At 38.1% G+C, this 25,293-nt stretch overlaps 1 protein-coding gene across 2 annotated transcripts; it reads right to left on the bottom strand.

Annotated features, from left to right (window-relative positions):
- Positions 1 to 905: 905 nt before the first annotated feature.
- SLC13A1 (solute carrier family 13 member 1) lies at positions 906 to 24,141 on the bottom strand. 2 transcript variants are annotated; one of them, XM_059472184.1, is made up of 15 exons: positions 24,021 to 24,141; positions 22,102 to 22,230; positions 21,217 to 21,353; positions 17,162 to 17,349; positions 16,512 to 16,569; positions 16,356 to 16,422; positions 15,703 to 15,866; positions 13,990 to 14,109; positions 12,691 to 12,789; positions 12,500 to 12,601; positions 6,597 to 6,700; positions 4,948 to 5,057; positions 4,120 to 4,281; positions 1,790 to 1,927; positions 906 to 1,689 (listed from the first exon to the last, which is right to left on the bottom strand). In XM_059472184.1, the coding sequence occupies exons 1-15, from the start codon at positions 24,117 to 24,119 to the stop codon at positions 1,546 to 1,548; spliced, it is 1,821 nt and encodes a 606-aa protein (XP_059328167.1). In that variant the 5' UTR covers positions 24,120 to 24,141; the 3' UTR covers positions 906 to 1,545. The 2 variants fall into 2 exon arrangements, with proteins under 2 accessions (XP_059328167.1, XP_059328168.1); XM_059472185.1 differs by having other exon boundaries at positions 15,703 to 15,863.
- Positions 24,142 to 25,293: the final 1,152 nt, after the last annotated feature.

Raw genomic sequence — 25,293 nt, 5'->3', positions numbered from 1 at the left:
AGCCAAGCATTGTATATCTGTACTGATGATCATTGCTACAGGGGATCAATAAGCATTATTTTTATAGTGGCAGCTCCTGGTTGCCCCAGTGATGGTCATTGCCCTATTTTGCCACTGCATTAAAAAATTGTGATAGCAGCCTCAATCAGGCTTAAAAGCATGGTGTCATGCACCAATACTTACTTCAATACTTACACAGAATCATTAATTAAGAAAAAGTGCTTCTTTAATAATTCACTGCAGCTGAACCTGCAACTAATAGTTACAGGTAACAAGCTACATATACAAGGTTATACACTGCATTCTGGCATTGCAGAAGTCATGACTGACATCTCTAAATATGCAATACTAAAACCAAATGTAAACCCTTAATCAAAAACCAACAGCATTTTTTGGTTGTTGTTGTTAGGAAAATGGACAGAATCTTTAAAAGACAGATTGATGTTTACAACTATCATATGGATGCTCCAAGGCATGATCCAATCTAAATACACACAGCTTTCATTCAGACTACATTCAGACTACATGCTCTTTACAAATTATTACAGATCTTCACAACAAGTAAAGCTATAGTCTTCATGGTGAAAAATATGTAACAACCAAGAACATCATTATTTGGGGATATCTTTGAACTCCAACTTACATTCTGACCATATTACACTATTTTGTTTAGAACATTATAATATTTACACAGTATAGTAACCTTAAACTGCCATCTGTCCTGCAGATATCATGAGCCTCCTGGTGAAGATTCACTTGGTTGGCAGATTGACTGTTAAATCTTCAGCACTGTCTTATGGTTTCATTCCTCAAGGAGATATATCTACTTTTGGCAGAGAGATATGATGATAACTTGTACAGATCAACTCAGATCAATCAACATTCTCTATACAGAGAAATATGTATTTTTTTCTTTTACAAAAGCAACAATGTATTTTAGTGAGGTCCTGGGAGGATGTAGCATAAATATATGCTTAAGTATGCATTCTCCTTCCAGGTTACAAGGTGCTTAATAGATAAAGTGCTGTGTAAGCGATCATGCTGCTCTTCTCCATTTTTTGTGCATTTTTGACTGGTCTGTAAACTATGGGTTCAAAACAGTCCCCTCCCTGATCTTTTGTTTGTGATCAACACTGTTTTAAACAAAGCTTGAATCTAGAAAACAGAAAACCAACACGCTCTCTGACAACTCCCAAAAAAGTAATAACAAGGATTTTTATTTGAAATAATAAATTCTAAATTTCATTATTCTGCTACCCTGAGAATGGGGGCAAATTGCCTGTGATAATGGCTATGCACATTTATTTTTTTCCTTCATAACATGAAGATATAAAAATTCAGACTAGCTGAACTAGATTAGAAACCTGATCTAACTATGATCTTTAGAAAGTCTAGCACTCTTCCTGATTAGACTCTCAGACTGGATCATCAGTCTCTAGGACTGTGAAATACAGCATTTATAGTAATGTAGATCCTTATAATTGTGGTGACTGAAAGCATTTTAAGTGACTCACCACATGTGAGAAAATAAAAGGAAACTTTTTTTTACAGCCCAGTGCCATTTGTAGATGGGATGCTGGGTACCCAACTTGGGTAAGTATAGAGATCAAATATAGGCACTATCCATGTCATGATCCCAAGCATAACTACAGCAACTCCGATGATGTTAATGCCAAAGCCAGCTTTCACCTAAAGAAGAGGAAAAGGAAAGCAGAAACATGCATCAAGACAATGAATAAAAATTTTTGAATGCCAAAAATTCCCTTTAGGACTTTTGCTTAAAACTCACCATGTCCATAATAGTTAAATGACCATATGAAAACACGATGGCATTGGCTGGGTTTGCTACAGGAAGCAGGAATGCAAAGGAAGTACACAAGGTAGCAGGTATCAAAATGAAGAGTGGGTTCACATGAATGGCTTCAGCCTACCAAAAAATGAAAGAGAGTACAGCTGTCAAGGGATGCATTTGCCAAATTAAATACAGAAATATAAACTTCCTATATTAACACAAGTGAAATCTGAATGGAACTACCAGTTTAAAAAGTGAGAAAACACCTTTTTTGGTAAATCGTTTTTTAAGAACATTGCACAGGCATGAAAACCAAAAACACTGCAAGAAAGATGATAAAGCTGAATTTATATATGATACATTACTGATGATCTGGATGAAGGGATTGCATGTACTTTCCATAAAGGTGTGAATGACACTACATTGGGGGGTGTTGATCTGCTGGAGAGTAGGAAGGCTCTGCAGAGGATCTGGACAGACTGGATTGATAAGGTTTAACAAGACTAAATGCTAGGTCCTGCCCTAGGGTCACAACAATTGCAGGCAGTGCCACAGGCTGGGGGCAGGCTGCAAAGGTGCCTGGTGGAAAAGGATGTGGCTATGTTGGTTGATGGGACCTGAACATGATCCAGTGTGTGCCCAGGTGGCCAAGAAGGCCATTGCCATCCTGGCCTGTATCAGCAACAGTGTGGCCAGCAGGACCAGGCAGTGTTTGTCCCCCTGTACTCAGCACTGTTGTGGCCACACGTTGAGTGCTGTGTCCAGCCCTGGACCTCTCACTACAAGAAAGACATTGAGGGCCTGGAGTGTGTTCAGAGGAAGGCAATGGAGCTGGGGAAGGGCTGGGAGCAGAAGTCCTTTTAAAGAGCAGCTGAAGGGGCTGAAGGGGCTGGGGGTGGTCAGCCTGGGGAAAGGCATCTCAGGAAAGACCTTATCACTCTCTACAACTCCCTGAGTCTCTTCTCCCAGACAATAGTGATAGGACAAGGAAATGGCCTCAAACTGCACCAAGGGAGGTCCAGGTTGGACATTGGGAAGAATTTCTTTAGTGAAGGGTTTGTTAAACATTGGAATGGACTCCCCGTGGAGGTGGTGGAGTCATCATCTGTGGAAGTGTCCAAAAAACAATTGGATGGAGCACTTAGTGTCATGGTTATTTGACAAAGTGGTCATCAGCCAAAGATTGAATATGATGATCTCACAAATCTCTTCAAACCGATTGATTCTGTAATTCTTGGAAAAGAGGACTAACACTTCTTTCAAAGAAAAAGGCATTAGTATGTGTCAAGGCTGGCCAAGAGGAAAAGCTACAGACGAGAAGACAAGAAGTTTGGAAGAAGAAAGAATCAGATGTTTTGATAAAGATGATGAGAAGAAAGAACACAATTAATCTAAGGACAGAAGAAATGTGAATTACAAAGCACATCTATTAGCCCTCTCTTCTTTTTGTGACAACCTGGAGTGTTAACCATTTTTGCAGAAGATGCAGTCTGGAAGAAACCCTAAGAGAACTGTCCTTTTAAGAGCTTCAAATATTCACAAATAGTAACGACAGCATCAATTTTCACATGTTGAACTGTACTGGAGTTTTCTGATGTAATTTCCTTCACAGTGGCTTGTATGTTTTGGATTTGTGCTGAACACAGTGTTGACAATATAGGGTTTTTTTCTCCTGGCTGAGCAGTACTTACACAGGGCAAAGGCCTTTCCTATTTTTCTCACTGCCACAGTGAGAGGCTGGGATGGAATTGGCAGGAGACATGGTCAGGACAGCTGACCCCAGCTGACCAAGGGATATTCCATACCATATGGCATCATGCTCAGTGTATAAAGCAGGGGGATTTGGTGTGGTGGCATTTCTTACCTCGAGTTACTGTCATGTGTGATGGGGCCCTGCTCTCCTGGAGATGGCTGAACAGCAGCCTGCCCAGGGGAAGCAGTGAATTAACTACTTGTTTTGCTTTGTTTACACATGGGGCTTTTGCTTTCCCTGTTAAATTGTCTTCATCTGAACCCATGAATTTTCTAGCTTTTCCCCTTCTAATTCTGTCCAGGACCCCTCTGGTGTGGGAGTGAGTGAGCAGCTGCGTATGGCTTGATTGCCATCTGGGTTTAATCCATAAAATGAACTTTTATCTAATTTTACTAATTTTTCAGCATCTCCTGGTAAAAACACCTAAAGCAACCAAATATACAATGCACAATACAGGACAGTAAAAGACCTGAAGTATTTTATTGACACTTTTTAAAACCACTTCTTTGAGCAGCAGCATTACTACATAGGTGATAGAGTAGATTCTGATTAAAAATAAGCTTGTTATACTCACCAAAGGAGATAGTATGGGCAAAAATATTGTAATGGTAGCTGGATTGCTGGCTACTTCTGTTACTGTAGTGACAATAAGGCAGGATATCAGGATAATCAGCCACAAGGGTAATGATCCTAGAGGTGTCAATTTACTTGCTACCCACTCAGAAAGTTTGGAAACCTGCATTAGGAACATGAGAACATGAGTATGTTTAGCAAGTCACTGAAAGGAAAAAAATTTAAATGGTATATCAACAGAACTTATCTGCTAATAGTGAAGTATCTGGGTAAAAGAGAAAAATCTGAAATATTTTCTATATTTCTACCACGTGTTTTTAAGACCTTTTTTCTAATTCAATGGTGCTCTATAGGAGCCCATGCAAACCATATTCCATTTATATATTTCCACTATATTTATATTTGCATCTCTGAGACGGTTAGAGGAGTCTTAATCAGAAAATGGTAATACGAGTATATTAGGCTTCATAACCAGAGTCTAGGTCCAAAGCTGCTTGATTTACTGGAGTCACCATCAGGCTCCACATGGGAGTTATCTCGTGACATTAAGGCTTTGGAAACAGTGTGTTGTCACAACCCCTCTGCCCCCATCAGATCTGCATTAAATAAGAAACAGTAGTCATCACTGTGCATAGTCTTGGAAAACAGGAAACTTCTTTTTCTCTAAACCTGCTTTCTGAACACCTTGAATATTAATCACATTTATCCTGTTCAGTGTTGCTACAGAATAACTTGCTAAAACAAGAGAATAACTGTGAATTCACTGCCTGTCTGAATTGCTCTTGATTGGGTCACATTATTTGTTCAGTACTTCTATAAATTGCATTACCTCGCAGCCGTCTGCCAGTGCAAACCCGCCACCAACAAGAATAGCTATTTCCCAGGGCATGCATGACTGAAATTCCTTCCAAGTAATCAGTGGAATGTAACCAGAAACAGCTAGAGGAAAAAAAAAATATATATAACGCCCCAACCAACATTTAAAAACATATTGACAAGCTCTTGAAATAGTCTCCCTGAGGAAGTACTTGGGGAAAATTCAAAGACAAAAAGCTCATCATTGTAACGAACAAGGTCTCTGACCGAAACAACCTGCACTTCCTGGTACAGATCTTTGACAGGGGAAAACTGTCATGGCATGGAAACATTAGAGCTGTGATGGTTACCGCCAGTGGAGCACTGGTCCCCTTCCCCTCCTTCCCATGTAGAAGAGAGGTGTAGGATACCAATGGGTTTTATTTATTCAATAAAACTTCACTATTCAGGCAGATTGCTGAGGCAATGTTGTTTCACCTAGACTCATTTAGGTTCTGACCTTCTGTCCTGGATTGCCAAGCAAATTGTATTCTATTTGCCATCTGTATGGCAGTTGTCTTCTGTTAAGTGAGCAGTTTTCCTTATCTCTTCCGCAATCACTCCTCCCTCTGGGAAGACATCTGCTGATTATAGGCTACTGAATGTCACTGCATGACTGATAAGAACTACAGCATCCCATTGTGAGATGCTCCACCCAGAGGGAGGAGCCAAGCATTCTTACCTAGGTATAATCTTGAGGTTCTGGAGAACCAGTATAGCCTCTCCATTAGATTTCCCAGAGGAACAGCTGCCTCTTCCACTGGATCTTCAGAGGAAGACTACACCTTTCCACAGGATCACTGCTCCAACAGAACCACACCTGACACTCCAGGAGGACTGCAGCCACAATTCCAATTGGATTGCTACCAACACCCTGACTAACAGGGTGTCAGGTTCTATTCTGACTCTGTCAGTGTGGTTTTAATTTACTGCATTGTTTATTTTCTGGATTTTTTTATTTTCTTGCCTAACAAATAACTGTTATTCCTGCTTCCATATGTTTGCCTGAGAGCCCCGCTTAATTTCAAATTTACAACAATTCAGAGGGAGGGGGTTTACATTTTCCATTTCAGGGGAGGCACCTGCCTTCAATAGCACACACCTGTTTTTCCAAACCAAGACACCCTCTGTTCTCTGTGAACCCCTAGATCCCATTGTTTTCAGCAGCACAACTAAATGCATAAAGAGGATGAGCCAGAGGCATGCTTTAAACAAAAAAATCCATTTTGAAGAGGAAAAATTACATGATAATGAATTAATGTACTATTTGGGGTTTTATAGGGTACCCGAATCAAGCAGTAACATTTTCAAAACATGAGCCTAGCCCTGCTCCATGCAGCCCATTTCAAAGCCCATTGCGGTGAATGGGCAGGTGGTTTCCATTGGTGTCCATGGGTACAGGTAACACCTTCCTGCACAGCACTGGCTCCTGCTGCTTCTCACGTTGTATGATGGCACTGACTTCCAGGTCAGAGATGCTTTACACCCCAGTGCTTTATACCTTCTATTAAGACTTCAACATTAGTATTTAACTACATTCCTCTAACCAGTGCAATAAGTTACATTTACAGTAGCATCTTAGATACCTTATTATAGTAAAATCAACATCAAATTATACTCAACTGTTTTCTCCATTCGATGTCCTATGCAATGTTTTTGCTGGAATAATAAAGAACAGGAGGCCTATCACTAAGGCAGCTGTTGAATCCGTAATATAGCTTTTATATCTATGGAAAAATCAACAACAAAAAAAAACCCAGATAAATATATATAGTCAGGAGAAGGAGGGGAAGAGAGAGGAAGAGGATAGAGTATCTGGAAAGCCCACAATCTGCTGTGGACTGATCATAACCCTCTATTCCTCATCCCTTGCACCATTAGGTGTGGTGGAAAGAAGCAGAGGAGTCAGGTTGAGCCTGGAAAAATAGGATGAGGGGAAAGAGCTTTAGTTTCTATCTTTGTTTCTCACCATCCAACTCTATTTTTAACTTGCAGTTAAATTAATTTTTCCCATATCAAGTCTGCCCATAGTGGTGACTGATAAGCAATCATTTATCCCTGTTTTTATCCTGACCCAAAAGCTTTTTGACCTTATTTTATCCCCTTTCCTGTTGAGGAGAGGAAGTGACAAAGTCGTTGGGTGGGTACCTGGCAGACAATCAAGGTCAGCTCCTCAGATCTAGAGAAATTTTTGGTGGAGGCCCTATAAATTCATAAATAAACATCTCAAGTAAGCATGTGTTATTTTGCCATACAGAAATTAGCTGGTAGAGTGGGATATTCAGAAGTAGCTGATGCTTAGATAACTAGTTTTCACAGTTTAATGATAAATTTAATAATTTTAATATGCGCTGCAATAGATTCTGTTTAAGAGGCCTTAAAGAACACAGTGCATACCAACAAGGGGGATTTTCTAGCTGAGGAAAGGCAGCAGAACTTTATTATCATCCTCCTATGGCTGTTATTACTAGGGTCACAGTCACAAGGGTTGTGTTTGTTTTGGTCATTTCCAGTACCTAGGAACTGTTTGCACTACTGTGTCTTAAACTGCTTCAATATCCTTCTAACTTGTAAAAAGTAGCACCAAGATCAGGCAAGGTGCCAAGCTGAGCTGTAAGGCCATTTTAACACACACAAGTCTGTTAACCAATGTTAGCTGATGACATACCCCAGTCTGTCTTATTTCAGTCAAGATGGCCATTAAAATGAATAGAAATTTTACTTAAGAAAGCTAAGCAAACATTTTCTTAACCTTGTTATTTTTTTCTATTTTCTACAAGATCTTCTGTAAGATTTTCTGAAGCAACACACCAATACATTTGTTCTCTCAGCCTCAGACCATATGCTTTCTAAATATTCAGCTACAGTAGGTCCAATAATAACTTCCCATCAGATCTTCCCAGCAGCTTAATGCTTTGTACTGAACCAGAGCTTCTCACTGAAAGCAAAAACTAATTCTCTCAGTGATATGCTGCAAATATCTAGTCTTTTGATTTGTTAGGTGAAATTCAAACAAAACTTTATTATGTCTTAAAACTTTACTTTAAGTCAGATGACTTACACCAAAACCAGCATAATTTTAGCTAATACTGTCACAAAATGAAGATGCCCTAGAAGTTGAAGTGATTCTCTAATACTTTTTGTCTCCTGCTTCCTAGACTCTGCCTGCATAGAAAATACATTAAAAAAAAAAAAAGTTACTATATTTTTCTGGTTTCTTAAGGCAGGAGGTTCTGCCTGTATATCGTCTTTAGCCTAAGACCAGATGCACCAGGTCTAGAGATATAAAATCTCTTCCTTTTGGATCCTATCCTACCTTCTTCTAAGTCTTGCTAGAAGTTTTTAAGGAAAGTGAGATCTAGATACAGAAACAATCCATGCTGTCACTTTCCTCTAGGCAGCTCCATTTTCATATAATGGTTGAGTTTGAAAGGGGCCTCAGGAGGTTCTCTGGGCCAACCCCCTCTGCTCAGACAGGATCACTCTGAGCCAGCTGCCCAAGACTATGTTCAGACAGTTTTTTAATATGTCCAAAGGTGGAAAATCAAAAACCTCTCTGGATCACTATCACAGGTGAAAAACATCTCCTGATGTTCAGGAGGCAACCTGTAAGTTTAATTTTGTGCCCATTGTCTCTCATCCTGTCTCTCATTCTGTCACTGAGCCCCTCTAAGAAGAGCCTGACTCTTTCCTCTTTGCTCTCTCTCATGTAGTTTTAAAGATTGTCAAGGTGAGCCTGTAGCCCCCTTCCTGTTGGGATTGTTCCTCCCCAGGTACAGGACTCAGCACTTACTCTAGCTGAACTAGGGAGTGCAACTTTTTGCTCACAAACTCAGTATTTCTGATGCAAAACAGCATTCTCAAAAAACCTGCTTGGGACACGCACAACACTCTACCACCAGTCAAACTATGATGAGGACACACACAATGTCATTCCAAACAGAAGCTTTTCAATCATTATCAAATTTTCAGATAAACGTTTTTTAAAGCCTATTTATCCAAGTTGTAATACAACTGCATATACAACATCTACCTGCTTATGACACTGCAAATCTGATTGTGCTATAAGGAAGCAAAAAACCTGTTGATTCAAGAGATCTCACTCCAGCTGAGATTGTAGTAGAGAACATGGCTGTGGACAGAAATACATAATGGTCTTGTATTAGAAGTAAAGAAAGCAATAAATCATGAAGAAAGCAACACAGTACATCCAGGCAATAATCTGTGGAAGAGTGAGGGAAGCCTACCTTGCCTACATCAGCTGTAATCAGCTGCAGCTCAGTGTTGAACTTTCTGTTTCTTATGAGGCTCATAAACCCAAAGGCCAAAGGCCAACCTGGAACTGCTCTAATTGAAACTAATACCCGGCAGCCTGGAATCAGACCAGGACAGAGAAGGAAACTGCTGTAGCAGAAATGATGTGTGATCATGTGCTGTCAACAGATGGGGAGGAAACAGGCATTTTTACCCTGTGCTGCTCTCTGTAGTGTTATACAATATTTATTAAAACATCCTGCTGTACGCTCACAGAAGGAGGTAACGGGTGCAGGGCAGGACAGCAAAGGAAGGATTAGACTTTAATAAATATACATTTTTCTTAAAAAAAATGAACTGGTAGAAGTAATGTATTTTTGAAAGGCATCTGATAAAGCTGGAAATAATGGGCTCTACTCAATACTGCTACAGCAGAAGTGTGGATTAAAAACTTGCTGACGGTACAAAAAGTAGCTCTTAAGAGGTATGAAGGTAGCATAAATAAATAGTGGTATTTCTGCTGGGATTTCAAAAGTATCAGTGTTTGCATATTAAAGGGATACTCAGTAACATGATGGTGCACACAAATGTCTGATGAAATGGGTGATGACAGTGATGGGAAATTTTCTTTGAAACAAAGATTTAAGTATTTAATTTAGTTCATCAAGCAAAGCTTATAAGGTGATATATCACAAGATACATATACTTTTAAAGCACAGAAGATTTTTTTAAACCAATAGAGAAAGACAAAAATAGATCTCTGAAAGCATATTCCAACAGAAAGCAGTACGTTAGTTTGTCTTTTTCAGTTTGACAACAGACATGACTATCAAGGAAATTAGCAAATTCCAAAATTTGAGGAACCTGGGCTTTGCCACCCTAACATCAAGCCTGGTTTCTTTCTGGAAATTCAGGTTCTGATAAAGTAAATTCCTACTAGGTTTAACACACAGAACAGTGTAACTCTTTTGACCTTCAGCATGTTAGAATAAAGGATCAGACAGCCCTTTCTGGTTTAAGACCCTGATGGTGGTGCAATTCCCACCTAATAGGATGCACTCACTAGTCTCAGAGCAACATTGTGGCTCTTCATACCGTAAAACCTCTTTTCAGGTGGCAGAACTTCCCTTAGGCCTTCTTGAGACTGTGGGATAAAACCCTGTGGAAAACAAGCGCTATCAGATTTCTGTAAGGGTGGAGAATATTTCCTTATAGGTGTTTCCTGTAACATAAACTTAAAGAAGTTATGCACATCCCTATCTCTGTACCTAAGTCCAAAGCACTGAGCAATTTTATATGCTCACGCTTAGGGAACAAGTGTGTAAGAGATGTAATCTGCAGTTCAGTGCACTGCTACAAGCCTCTTGGACATCACAGTGTCAGAAATACAGTTCCTAAGATCTGAGGGGTTTTTCCCTCACATTTCTTTGTTGTTGCTCTTGTTTGGTTTGGGTTTTGCTTCTAAGAATATGCCTTGCTCACAGCTGTACCTGTGCCATCCTTATGCCCCAGTCCCTTATTTTCCCCGAAAAGTTTTGTTGCTCAGAAAGTTTTAACCTAATTTACTGTTTTTGTGCCTGTTAATATAATTGATAAATTAAAGCTATCTAGATATAGTCAGGGTATGAATAGTAAGAAATGCTTTCTTTCCTCTTAAAGTTCTTAAGCAAAGCTTTGTTTCTCTTCAGGTTAACTCACCCAAATTACAACATAATTTGGCCTAGTGTGCTATGACACAGGCTTGCAGTTCCTTCCAAGGGCAACATTAGAGGGCATCCACAAATAACATCCCTGTGTAGAACCTGTAACCCTGCTCATTTTTGAGAATGCTCTGTTTTTCTCTACCAATGAACAAAATCCTCAGACAATGATAACCAGCTTCAAATAGGAATATGTAGCTCTCTGGATGAAAAAAAGTCATTTGAACCCTAAGTCAGATATTTGAAAGGTTTTTTACAGTGCCTTGTATTTCAGTTTAATATGTAGCTCTTTAGACAATGCTGGGTGAGCTGTGGGTGTTAATAGGAAGAAGGAAGAAAAGCCAACCCAGCCTGATTGCTTAGCTAGCTGATCATTTAATTAGGTCACCACTCCAAAACCCTTTCAAGAGTGCAGTGTTTCATATGAGACAGTGATCGTCAGCTCTGCTGTTGTTATAAGAGAAGAAAAAGTGTTCCTTTTCAATCTTTTCCTGATGATTAAAAGTAAATAATTTTAAACTAATCTTAGTTTTTAATGGACTTTTTAATGGTATTTTTTTTTTTTTTGCTAAATAATTTTGTGTTACAGTTTAAATGTTCAAAGTGCTACAATTATTCCTTGTCACACTACCTCCCAGACTTTCTGGAAGAGCACTGGGAAGGTGTGTAAGTGGTGGAAACATACTTAAAGAGAGAAGGCATGAGGTATGTGTGTTCACGTGTCATTTATCACAAACACACAGGAAAACAAAATGGAAAATTACCCTTCTAGTCTAGAGTTGGTCTTTGGGATAACTAGTAATAAATGTTAAACCCATAAGGACTTAAACAACATTAAGTCCCACTTCTCCTAATCCTGCAACTACTTCCTACCACTCCATGGCAAAACTTGAAACTTTATCACAGAAAAACAGAACTGAAATTACAGTAATTGCAGCAAGAGAAAAGGAGATATCATATAAGTAATATATGTAATATAAGTTCCTGTAAGACTGATTACTTAGGGAAAGAAATCCAGATGATCCTGGAAAAGTTGCAGCAGAAGACAAAAAAACCCCTACAACAGTTCTTGACTTTTTGGTATTCAGTTAAACTATGACTTTCAGGGAGATATGCATGAATGGACAGTCATTTATATCATTAATTTCAGCTGTCACAGCATGGGATGTTGGCCTGTATGCATATAAGTGTGCTGTCACTAAGGGAAGTAAATAAAAAAATCCTAACCAGATTTATTCTTTGAATTTCACACTGGAAGTGAAATTACCTTTGGCATGAAAGTACCTTTTGGCATTCTCCCTCACCATATTAAGCCAAAAATCTAGTAACAATCCCTCTTAGGAGGCACTTTAATTTATCCTATAACAGGTTTTACACAGCTATTGCTCACATATATATGTGAAGTTGCTGGAGTTTATCTTCTGTATACACTACAAAGGTTTGCAACAAGTTTGGCCTGGCATATTTCTGAAATATTGAAAGTATTTTAATTTTTGAAAATTGGTTAGAAAAGAAGGTATATAGTTAAGGCACAGTACAGTTCTTTTTGGTTTATTAAAAGAGACCACTTACTTTGGGAAAAGTGAAGACCATCCTGGGATGAAGCCAGGATCTCTGGTGAACCACAGGAGGGTCATTAGAATGAACAGGACAAGTGTAACAATTTCTGGGTAGCTATAGCAGAAGTAGAATGAATTATAAATTTTCCTGAATTGACATTTAGATTTACCTGCTCTTGCTTGCAGATTTATAGTTTGAAATACCTAATTGGTCCAAGTTTCTTGTACTCCTCCTGAATCACCTGTGATGAGGCCTCTTCTCTAGCTGTTTTCTTCTTGCCACACTTGAACATGTTTTTTAAACTGGAATATAAAGCAGCAATATTGGATGATGAGATACTAGTGTATACAGAAAAAACTGTCCAGCCTTTCCAGTTACCAACAGCATTGACAAATGTCACTTTACAATGCAGTATCTCCCATTTAGTTATTACACACCAAACTGAGCATATTGGAATTAATTGACAATGCCCAGTGGGAAACTGACAGAGGCAGCAACAAAATGTGTTCTGTTATTGACCAACTCATTTGGCCAGGAAGGATGAAACTTCAACCATGTGAACTAATTGAAAGAATTAAATATACAACTCTCTTTAATGGAAATCTCTTTAAATCTATGGCTTTGCTTTACTTTGTTTTTGAATGAAAAGGTTTTTTTCACATGAGCAGATTACATATTGATCAGCATGGTATTTGCTACAAGCCAGGTTTTCATTCTTGGATAAGTCTCTTATACAAAGTAAAATAGAACATTATCAAAACAATAATGAAAAATGATACTATGAATGTTCACATATAGAGTGGTAAGCATGGCATGATTCTGTCTGCTTAAAACTAGTCTCACTTTTCATGTCTTGCACCACATGTGGCCATGTAATTTTGGAAGATTGGTGTCCCACCTATCTCTCCAGTGAACTCATGGAGAAAAAGGCTTTGAAGAACCATCCCAAAAGGCATATTGTCCTCTCCAAAACAATAAAAGCCCAAGCTGCGTGGAGAAACAGAAACCCTACCATACCACCAGATATAGATTTAGGAAAAGCAGAAGTTTCTTGCCTCACATTTACAAATACAGCCATCTAGTTTATACAGACATTGTTCAAGTATTCAAAACAATGCCTCACTCCAATAAAGGATGTATTCCTATGACTCTTCCAGTAAAAAAAAAATGCATATGATTTCAGTATTCTTTTGTCTTGCACACATGCACTGACTAATGACTCTGTGTGTATAGTATAAAGAAGTGAGTCCATTTGTGGTATGGACTTTTCACATTGGGCTGAATAGTCTGGGATTCTTATTTTAGAAAATTTTTGTCCATCTGGAGATTGAGCCATATTAATCAAGATCACAAAATCACTTTTGCTGCATTTTCTTCCTATTGAGCCTTTTCCTAAGGAAAAGGCTCAATGTATATTAAGCTAAGATGCAATATTTATTCCTGGTAAAAATAAAATTTTATATCAATAACCTTTATTTCTATTGATTATACTGTTCACTTACTCAAACCCAAGGAAGAGCCACTGGAGCCAGAGCCAGGAGAGCAGCAGAATAATAACTGCAATGGGGATGGAAAGGACAAACCAGGATCCAAAATTGATGCACTGGCAACCTGGGTAACGTCTGGATGAAAGCAAAAAAAAAGTTTAGTGCACCTTTCAAAGGAATGAAGACTTGTGAGAATTACCAGAAAGCACTTCTGTGGAAGAATATTTATGGCTGGCAGCAGACTTCAGCACGAGGTGGTCTGTGGTATCCTCTTGCCTCCCATCCTCTTCCTGGTCATCATGGCCACTACAGGAACCGGCTGTGCTGGCTATTTGGGCAATGGATCAGCAACAGGTCTGGGGATCCGACACAGACTGAGGTGTGTCTAAAGTGAGTTCAGTAGGCAAGGGAGGGCCATGCACAGCCTAAGGGCTGTTAGGACTATAAAGAAACAGAACTTGAAAGAAAGGAATTTTTTGAGATGAGAATTTAGCACAAGAAAATATACTCAAATGGAAAAGCTCCAATGGATGTAGAAGACAACAGTGGAAGCAACACTGAAACTTCTTTTGTTTAGTTTTGTACTTGTACTATGTAAGTTGTACAGGGATGAATATTTGTGTAAGTATTTCTAGTAATCTAGAAATTTGAAGTTAGGTATTCTTCATCTCCAGAGCAAATATCCCTCAGGTAGAATGGATGATCAGTTTAAATGTTTTTTTAAAATTAATCTATTACATAGCTCTGGTTGGATTATCTGCTATTGTTGGATTATCTACTACAGGTCTTGCCTGAAGCAAGGATGGGCAAGACACACTGATTTATTTTCTAGACCTATTTCCTCTGGAAAATCTACAAGTGTGATCGATTTTAACAATCCTCTTTCTACAGTGATTTAGTGCCAATAACAGTAAACTCTTTGCAGGCAAACTCTAAAAACGCTATCAATAACTGGTATTCAACAATTTTGTCATGTGCAATACAAAACAGTGGATGGAGGACAAAAAAGAATTTTGCTTTATTTTATTTTAGAATTCAAGTAGGACTATTACTGACAATGGTAGGTTTGCAGAAGAAAAAAATGATCAGCAAGAACTATTAGATTCCAAGGGGTTTAGAACTAAATTTGCCGATTTTCTTTTCAAAGTAGTTCTACTTAAGAAAGAAAATGAATATTAGAAAATGCTTTGGAAAACTTAAAACATTGTTCCATTGAATGCAAAGTTTCAGACTGCCTTGAAATTATCTGCTTTTTTTGTTAATTAATGGACCCAGATTTCTAATTTCAACAGTGCTTAGCCTCTTGAAAGTCTCCTGATGCTCTTTGCTAAGAAGTCTGAACCTATTTCCTGCTGTACTTAAAAATTAATAACAGATCTTTAGATAGTGATTGTTCTGTTCATGCCAAGTATTGCATTCCTTCTAAGAAAAATCTATCTTTTTCCATGCAGCTACCAAAATTGTAAAGTACTACTTAACCAAACAATGGTCATCTTGTTGCATGTGTTGGAAGGTCACTTACAGATTTCCCCAGTGTAAGGCAAATACAAATCTGCAATTTCATTTTATCTCAGTTAAAAAAAAATTAGGAAAAGCAATAGAATCAAATAATATCAAATCAAAAGGCAAGGTTTCTAATGCATTTTAGGGGAGCCATGTGAGAGCTTAAGAAGGAAAGTTAAACTTCTGGACTAAGAAGAGTACAAATAATGTAATGTAGTCTCTTACGAATTGAAGTGCTCAGTAAAAATCAGATTAGTCGATGTTCCTGTGATTGTGGTCAGTCCTCCAATGGTAGCAGAATAAGCCACACATAAACACATCACTTTGAAAATCCCACTGTATTTGTCCTTTCTGCTTTTTCTCTCTGCTTCAGCAGGTGGTAGGTTCTGCTTAGAAAATATTTACACTAATTAATGTATAAGAAGGGCTCATCATCAGGGGCAAAAATAGAATTTGAGGATATGTCAGAAGAGCCAGACAATTTACTGGCAGTATAGTTGTCTACAGTGTTAGTTAGTTCACAGTTATACTGGTAATGCAATTATTCATGTAAAGGAAAAGGAGGCAGAGTCAAATCCTGAAGTCCCTTCCCTGATCTTAGTCTTTACAGAACTGCCTCTGTATAGGCTGATACATATACACACACCTGATATGGAGTTTGTACTCTGGTGAGGTTGCTTTAACTTGTGTGAAATGGGAGGGCAAACCAGTAATGAAATAGCTATACAAGCAAAGTGTGTACATGTGTCTGACTACATGTATATTTCTTATTCACATGTAACCAACTTCATTACAACCTGTGCCATTTGAGGTGTGGCATAGAAGTGTAATTTAGGTTAAAACTAAGCTTCACTGCATAATAAAAATACTTTAAGTACCTGTTCATTTCCTTTTTCATTTTCCTTTTCAACTGTGCATACAGTACTACCCACATTGTTGTTATATCTGGAAAAACAAAGGCATGTATTGTAGCAAACAGATATTCTATTTAGATGAATTCTTAGAACAGAATTTACTAAATCATTAACAATTACCCATTTACTGGTTTTTCTTTCTCTTTCCAATCTGGGCTTTCGTGTTCTCCTATATTTTCTGTAAGACAGTGATGCAAAAACAGAAAAGCATTTAAGGGAGTAAAACTGGAAAGGCTCCATCAACATCTCATCCCATGCACTTACTTCACATCATCCCATCAATACATTTGCAAGCACCAATCTCAGAAACAGTTGATTTGTGCCCTACTCCTTCATGGCTTCTGTTCCTCAGAATCTGAATCTTCTCATGAGGAGAAATATTCCTAATTTACAATCTAACTGTGAAGGCAATCAGTTTAGATTCAGTAGTTGTTCCAACATTACCCTACGGCTTAAAGAGCTCTTTTCCTGTGCTAACGTTTAAGCCTTAGCATTTCTATAGCCTGGAGGCATATTTCCTTCCAGCCATCTTATAGGTGATAAGAGAGGCTGATAAGCCAGCCCCTTCCTGTCTCCCCTCCTCTCATCCAGCTGCCACCTTCTGCATCTGTTCAGTTTTAATGAATCTTTGTGACCGTGAGAGAGCTCACACACGGTGATCTGAGAGAAGCCTCACAGTGAAGCAGGAGAAGATGCCAGTACTCCTCTGGCATTTCAGTGCTCCCTCCTGCCCACTGAGGGTGGCAAAGGCAGAACTGCAGCGTGCCTACCGTCCAGCTCCAGGGCTGGGTTGATGGAGCCATTAGAGCAGGACATCTCCAGCTCATCAGCTTCTGCTTCAGCTCTGATGATCTGCTGAGCTACAGCTTCTACGATTGGCATCACCATGGCAGCAGCAGAGGTGTTGCTGAGCCACATTGACAAGAAAGCACAGCTAACCATGAAACCCAGCATAAGCCTGGAACAGGAGAGAAGAGTCTGTGACTGCTACAGTAACACCTCCTATCATAAGTCTATTTAATATAAATGAGAACTTTGTCAACAGAAAAGTTGAAACACTGAAAATTTTAAGCTTATAATTCTGAGAACATTTTTGAATTAAAATTTTCTTGATCTAAGATGCTGAAATTATCATATTTTAGAGGTCCAAATATGCTTTAAAGTGAAGCAGAAGCAATAATAATTATTTACAGAATTATACTGTATATGAACCATCTTTGAAGAAAGAACACCATGCATGTAACAAATTCAAATGAGAGTTAAAATGGCTATGTGGCTGAGGCTATTAATCTCATATTGTACAGTCTAGGTCAAAACCCTGGAGTTCTCACTTAGTTAAGCTCTCTAGATATACCAGTTTGGTTGTTACAGGAAGAAATGTTAAAAATTCAGAAAGAGGTACAAAACAGTTCTTACTCAGAGCACCAAGACAAGCATAGGCATTATTTGAGCTTCAATAAATGTCATCTTCGATATTAAATGGGAAAGGGAAAGGTCATTACAACTCTGTAATCTGGTCTAGGCTCAACTTTTTGTAGGTTTACTACAAATAGTAATGCAATACACTGAATTGCATCGATGACTGAAAAATCAAACATTCTATGTCGTATCTGGTGAAATTGTATTGTAAATTTAGAATACAGGTCACAATGTTGTTTTTAATGCAGTTCTTGGAGTTGGAAATGTGAACAGTCTTCTTAAATCCCTGTTCCAAGGTGCTATCACTGATATGAAACACCTGCCATACATCATCACAGCAAGAGAAATTAGTGGAGGGATGGTGGTGTTGCACCTTTCTATCAGAAGACTTCTGTGCAATTTGTAAAATTCTTTGTGCAGCCTTGATCAGAAGCTTCACAAAAAAGTCAGTTTTACTTGGTACGTGAAACCAATATAGATATTGTATAAAATCATGTAAACATTATTTGATGATGTAAAAATACCATCAAAATGTCTCTTGTAGCCTTTCATTTCAGCTAATGGCAACAACATTTCAAACTGGATTTTTTCTCAGTAGGGGAACCTTGTCTTTCCCTGTGCACTTTTAACTGCAGTGATGAAATGATCTGTAGACCAGCAAGTCACAGACCTGATTCAGCACAAATTGTCATCAGTAGTGTAAAACCCATTAATTTAGGCAGTTTTGGATTAGGTCTGCAGACAGAAGCTGAGGAAGAATTGTTTCTTTTGCAGAAAATACAGGTCAGAATAAGCACACTGAATATGAATTTTCATACTGTAGGAAAATGTCATTTTAGTAGAACTTGCAAGAGGATTTTAAAAGCAAAATCAAATTAAGACATTCACTAATGTATTCTAAAACTATTCATCATAAATTTCCAGCATTAGATGGATTGATGGTCAGGTATAATGGATAGTCAGGTGGCCATTTGGTACAATGTGATGGGCTCTTCTGAGGGACTCTAAAAGTGATTACAAAATAATAAAATATATCCTATTCTGTTCAGGCCTGGTTTTTCTGCATTATTTTCTCTGTGGCATTGTTAAAAAATATTGTGCATGAAATCTCGGATAATTATTCCATTATATCCAACTACAAAGTCACTCTTTGCTTTGTAGTGCAAAAAGCCCAGTATTTTATTTCCCTTGCAGGTTGTATAGATGTATTCACCTTTCTCTGCTAGTCTGCACACTTTACTGCTTAGCTCAAATGACAGAAAGCCTTTAAAGGATCACAGAAAAATCTGGGCTGTGAAAACCCCTTACGATCATCAAGTGCAACCATAAACAAAACACTGCCAAGTCCACCACTAAACTGTGTTCTGAAGTGCCACACCTACACATCTTCAAATACCTCCAGGGATGATGACTCAATCACTTCCCTTGGCATCCATTTCCAATGCCTGACCAACCATTCACTGAAGAAATTTTTCCTATTATCCAATCTAATCCTCCTCTGGCCCAACTTGAAGCTATTTCCTCTTATCCTTTCACTTTTCACCTGGGAGAAGAGGCTGACATTCCCTTGGCTACAGTCTCCTTTCAAGGGAGTTGTAGACAGTGATAAGGTCTCCCCTGAGAAGCTTTTTCTTCAGACTGAACAACCCCAGCTCTCTCAGCTGCTCCTCATAAGACTCGTGCTTCAGACCCTTCACCAGCTTCTCCAGACTTGCACCAGCACCTCAATGTCTTTCTTGAAGTGAAGGGTCCAGAACTGAGCACAGGATTTGAGCTACAACCTCACTGGTGTTGAGTACTGGGAGACCATCCCTGTCCTGATCCTGCTGGTCACATATGTCTGATACACATCAGTTTCTCCAGAAGAATCTGCAATGGAAAATCCAGAAGTCTCCTGCTGTTTTACTTTCACTGCTGCGCCCTTTCTGGCCTGCAATGCAGAGGTCTCATGCAGTGATGTCTCTGCCTTGGCTGGGTGAGGCTGCACCGTGCCTGCCGTGGGCACAGCCAGTGAGCAGCGGATGCTGAGAGGTGGGTAGATCACAGATCTACCTTCACATTTCATCCTTCACAGATCATTTCATCATGATCATCATTTCATCCTTTCATCATTTCTTATCATCCCTTTGTCATGACCAGGAAATGTGATAGGTATGAAGGGTGCTTCCTCAGGGTAACAGCTCTGGAGTTGCTTTAGGTATTCTCAGATGCTGGCTTCAGGTTTGACTGTTCACAGCAAGCTCTCCAGCAATGCTCAGCTTAGCATAGCACACCATCCACTTGTCATCTCCCTTTCAACATTTCAGCTAAAAGATGAGAATTTAGGAGTGTTCAAAAGAGAAGTCAAAATAACTAAACCTGCATAGCACAAGAACACAGCTTAAGATAATGGGAGGCAGTAGAACAAGAATGTAAAGAGAATTTTTTCCAAACAGAAAGCTACCAGCTATCAAAAGAGGTACAACTAAATCAAAATACATGTGATATTTAAAATTAGGTCAGTCAAATTTCTGATTAATAGAAATAATCCAGCATTCTTATGAAGTGTCATTATTTAAATCACTTCAGAGGCATCTTACTTTTTAGGCCTGGGGTTTATGGTTTTCTGACCATTTGCTTCCTTTCTGCTTCCTGGCAAGGTGTCACGAGCATGATGTATTCTGGGAAGCCAAACTTGCTCCCTAGATCTTATGGGCAGCCTTACTTGAACGCTGACAGATGCTTCTGTCAGCCTAAACTCTTTCTGCAAGTTTGTAAAGCAAGCAAAGCTTGGAAAAAGATTTTTCACTTCCAAAAATATGTGTTGATAGTCAGTAAGCAGGGAGTGTGATTTCTTTTACCTTATCCCCTCATCCAGTTGAGGAAGTGCCTATCCTTTGCTATTTTTTTTTTTCATATGTAGACAAAGGAAGATACTTTAAGTAAAGACATTATGTTAATGTGTTTTTCCTTCCCCACCATTTGCTTAGTTGTATGTTTGGTCTTTTTCCCCCTCACTGTGTATTTGAACTATTTTTGGATTTTTGGGAATGTCCAGGATTTTGAAAACACTATTGAAATAAAAAAAAATCAGCATAGAACAAATTTTATATTGTAGGCATTGGGTGGGAATGTTCCAACGACCATCAAGAAACAGGACCTCTATATTATTTACAATCTAATCATACTTTTTGTTCACAAGGATCCTCATTAGGAATAGAAGCACTACAGGGAACTTTCAATTAGGATTTCAGCAAAATATTAAAGTGTCACCTACAAACCTTTCATATCAATTTAAATATCTGCTTTGTTTGAGTAAAACAGAATGGCTGGATTTCTACTGTAGAAAGAGCAGTAGGAAATTATTTCTGGAATACATAGATTTCCACAAGTATTTTTATCCTTCAAGACACTGTTTAGCACATACCATGCAGGGTTGACACCCACCAGCATCACCATTTTTAAAGCCACTCTTTTGTGAAAATTCCATTTTTCTATTGACGTTGCCAAACAAATCACTCCAATCAGGAGCAGATGAAAGTCTTTGAAATAAGCAGATGCTACCTGAAACAAAATAAAAAACCCCAAAAACCAAAAAGGAAAATAAACCCATCACTAAGATTAAATGGTGAATTTCTTTTAGCCTTTGGTAATACCAATTTAATGAAAAAAATCAATAAGATTATATTATGAAATAAATAAAGAGACTCTTTTTTATTAAAATTAGGTCATTGGAACTATTAAATAGATTTAACCTAATGATTCAAGGATAAATGCATTAAAGTGCATAGGGTTAAAACAAAATAAAAAATAAAGTTTCAGATAGAACAATCCAAAATTGTCAGTCACATCTCACATGAATACTAAATCAGCAATTAAATGTTGTTCTTGTTACTTTTTTATCTATCCAACAGGTAAAATAACAACTTTAAGCATAGAGTTAGATTATGATTAGCTGTGATTTCATCTCTTTGACATGAAGGTGTATAGTCAGCAGTTTGCAAATGATGCCATTATTGTGACATTTTGCCTCTGTAATATTAAGGATGTTTCATAACTACCTAACATTTTCCCATCAACTGACATCTAAACACTGAGCCACTATCTAGGAGAAATTATTAAAGAAATTATTTTTAAAATGTGAACAAGTCCTGAAGACAAAGCATGTAAGCAAGTCCTGAGGCAGAACTGTTGTGATTGGCACTCAGCAAATCCATGCATTTGCCTGACAGGTCTCAGCATTACGTGTTTCATTCTTTGGAGTTTTGATTCCTGATATGCACAATATAAAACAGAGAAAAATGAAGGTTACCTGCTTGGATGCCATTATACCAAACAAGGGGAACATAAATGCAGGCAGCAAAGCTGAAACAGCCAGTGGCAAAGCTTCTGTGAGCCAATAGATGGCAACTACAAACAACGTGTATGCACATTCTGCTTCCTAGAATACAAAAGGCACCAATAACAACATGAGCTGATCATCCAGGGGGAAAAAAATCACAATTCAAAAAGCACATCTCCATCAGTAGAGAGTCCCCACAGCTGGAAAAAGTATGAGTCAAAGGACCTGCATTTAGGGTAGTTATTGTGTGCTATTGACAATCCTGCTGAGATATGAAACACACTCGGTAAAATAGGTGTACAGAATTTTTTCTGGGATAGTAAAATTGTAAAATTATTTCAATTCTATCACTCAGGAAAATGGGAAAAAATCAGCTGCCTGTTCCTTCAAGGACAATTAATCACCTTCTAGGTCATTCTGAAGCATTCTCAGGCCATGAATTCCTATAAATCAAAAGCATTTTGCCTCTGTAAGCAAACCTTTCAGAGTCCAGGAGTACTCGCAGTCAGTAATTGGTCAAATGTTTTGTCATCAGTAGCAACAAGGCAAGGATATCATCTAGCAAAAAAGGTATCATGCAATTCTGACAGGAAACATTGTTGTTGTTTTTCAGACTTGTAAATTTAGCAAGTGTCTTTTGCTTCAACTCCTTAAAACCAGGAGTTTTTTTCTTTTCCTTTTTTTATCTTTTTTTTTTTTTTTTTTCCTCTCCGGAGAATAATTTTCAATGCTGTCTGTAAAATGCAGCCCCAGACAAATATAATGAGGTAAATTAAATCTAGTTTTTTTCCAGAGTATTAGAAATCTCTTTTGTGTAGTTTTAAATTTATATTTCTGCTTTTAAGGAAAATGGTTTGGAACTCTTAGTGCCCCTGGTTAGGGTATGAAATTACTCAACAACAGCAGAGATGTTTTGTACTGGGAAAGGATCAGCTTAATGATGTAGCTCTTGGAACCTTTGACTGGAAAACAACAATATTAAACCTAAGTCAGTCAGCTGTGGCTATCATTTATTTTGGGAAAGAAATTTTTGTTATGTATGAAACAATTTTAAAATATCCATTCACCTAGCAAATGTTCATCTCACTTAAGTCCTATGATATTAAGAATTTCCCATGAGTTTCCTCTCAGAAAGGAAATCAAATATTGGAATGTGATGTGAGAGTGAGAAGCACATTGCTCTGTACCCACCATGTAACTGTGAGGCAAAGACTTCTGAAACAAATTTTCATGTATTTTCCTACATGGTACGTATAACACATGCATGATAACACATCACAGAATTCCATTTCAATCTGCTGGCATCAGAGCTGTACCAAATAGAGTCACTAATGACATTGTTAGATAGCTGTTTCATCAGCTTGGAGTTGTCCCAAGAGTTAGTGAATGCCACAATTTATTTCCAGTAAAATAAAACTATAGATTTTTCTCTATTTAGGAACCAGAGGGAATTTGTCAGCTCACTGAATTCAGTCATTTCCTATCAGACAACATAAAATGTGATGAACTTAAAATCCTTTATTAAACAAAAAGTAATTGCAGCTCTTTTCCTGAAAATTCATCTCCATTGTCAATTATACAGAGCTGTTTAAGAGTCCAAAAGTAATAATGATAACAATATTTCCAATGTAGTCCAGATGTTAGAAAACAAATATATGATTCTGAGCTTTATACACCCAGTACAGAATTTTATGTTGAAGCTGTCTTCTCTAAATTTCTGTGAAAATACACTGAATTGACAGAAAAATAATCACAATGCAATTATCATTATTCATTCAAGGTCCCTTCCAACTCAAACTATTTGTGATTCTGTTAATCTGAAAAGGTCTGGAAATCTCAATCTTTACATACAGGTGCAAAATAATTATCTGTCCAAGCAGGTCACTTACTTTGGTTTTGATGATAAGTGGAAGTGGAAGTAAAAGCAGTGGGGTGAGGACAATGAGCAGGAACTTTCGGTAAACCAGGAGGTAGCTAAGAATCTTCATGGTTGATGGCTGTTAGATGAACTTCCCTGAAGAAACTGCCAAAAAACATGTCTGACTTTAAATAGCTGACTCTGATTAATATTTTTCCAAGCTATCACCTTTAGCCATTGCTAAAGCAGGCCAGTAAAGCAAGTTAAAATTAAATCTGGCTCTTTACTGTTTTAGCAAGTTTATTAACAGTAGGTTGATAAGATAAGTGTCCGCCTTAAACCAAGGCTAGATGTCAGCCCTCTCAGGACTTTCTCTCCCTGCTCTTCCTCATAAGAAGTTTATGTAATTACAACAGGTTCTAGACAGTCAGAAAAATAAAACCTTCCGGTGCTCTCCCAGTCACTGCTGACTTCCGTAGGAAGTCGAAACATATAACATACATGAAATATATGCTCAAAACCAGTTGGGGCATTTATGTGAAATCATAAGCAAGATAATTTTATTGAACAGAATTAAAATTCTTCATTGTCTTCTCCATCTGTGGAGATATTCAAAACTTCATAGCATAAGATCCTGAACAACCTGACCTGAACTTTGTTCTGCTTTGAGTAAAAGGTTGAACTAGATAACTTGCGGAAGTTCCTTCCAGCCTCAGCCTTTCTGTTGCTTTTATCTGTCTAGAATCTAAAGTATATGAGAAAAACAAGGCCTTTTTTTCTGTCTTGCCAGGCAGGGAATAGCTCATTTTCTCTTCTCATGCAGAAAAAGGATAAGTTCTTTTTTGTGTACATCATATAAAGTTTTGAGGAAGTCTAAGATTAGGAGACTTTTTGAGATAAAAGTCAAAAATAAAGAAATCCTTTTGCCTGAATTTCCCCCTTTTTCAATAAAAAGAACATTTGGTACTGTCTTTGTAATACAACAAAATAGCATCACATAAGGAACAGGAAAAGATAGGAAAGAAGCTTGTACACTATCTATGGGTGAAGATTAAAAGGGGGAAGAACACATTGTTTTGTGCTTGGAAACTTACATGAAGCAGAAAATCAGAAGAGGAGACAGATGAAGAGTTGAGCTGCCATCAGAACCATCCAAAGGACAGGTAATAAAGGCAGTTTTTTGCTATCCATATAACCTTTTGATTATAAGAATCCCATGTGTCAAGGTGCAGGCAAAGCAAGGGATTAGATTGTCGGTGTTGAGTACACACCTCTGGTTTCAGGAAGGGAGGACTTTGGCTATG

Source organism: Ammospiza nelsoni, chromosome 5, assembly GCF_027579445.1.
Source record: "Ammospiza nelsoni isolate bAmmNel1 chromosome 5, bAmmNel1.pri, whole genome shotgun sequence".
In the NCBI taxonomy this organism is placed as follows: Eukaryota; Metazoa; Chordata; class Aves; order Passeriformes; family Passerellidae; genus Ammospiza; species Ammospiza nelsoni.
Note: the sequence above shows the minus strand (reverse complement) of the source record. Positions and strands in the feature narration are given on the sequence as shown.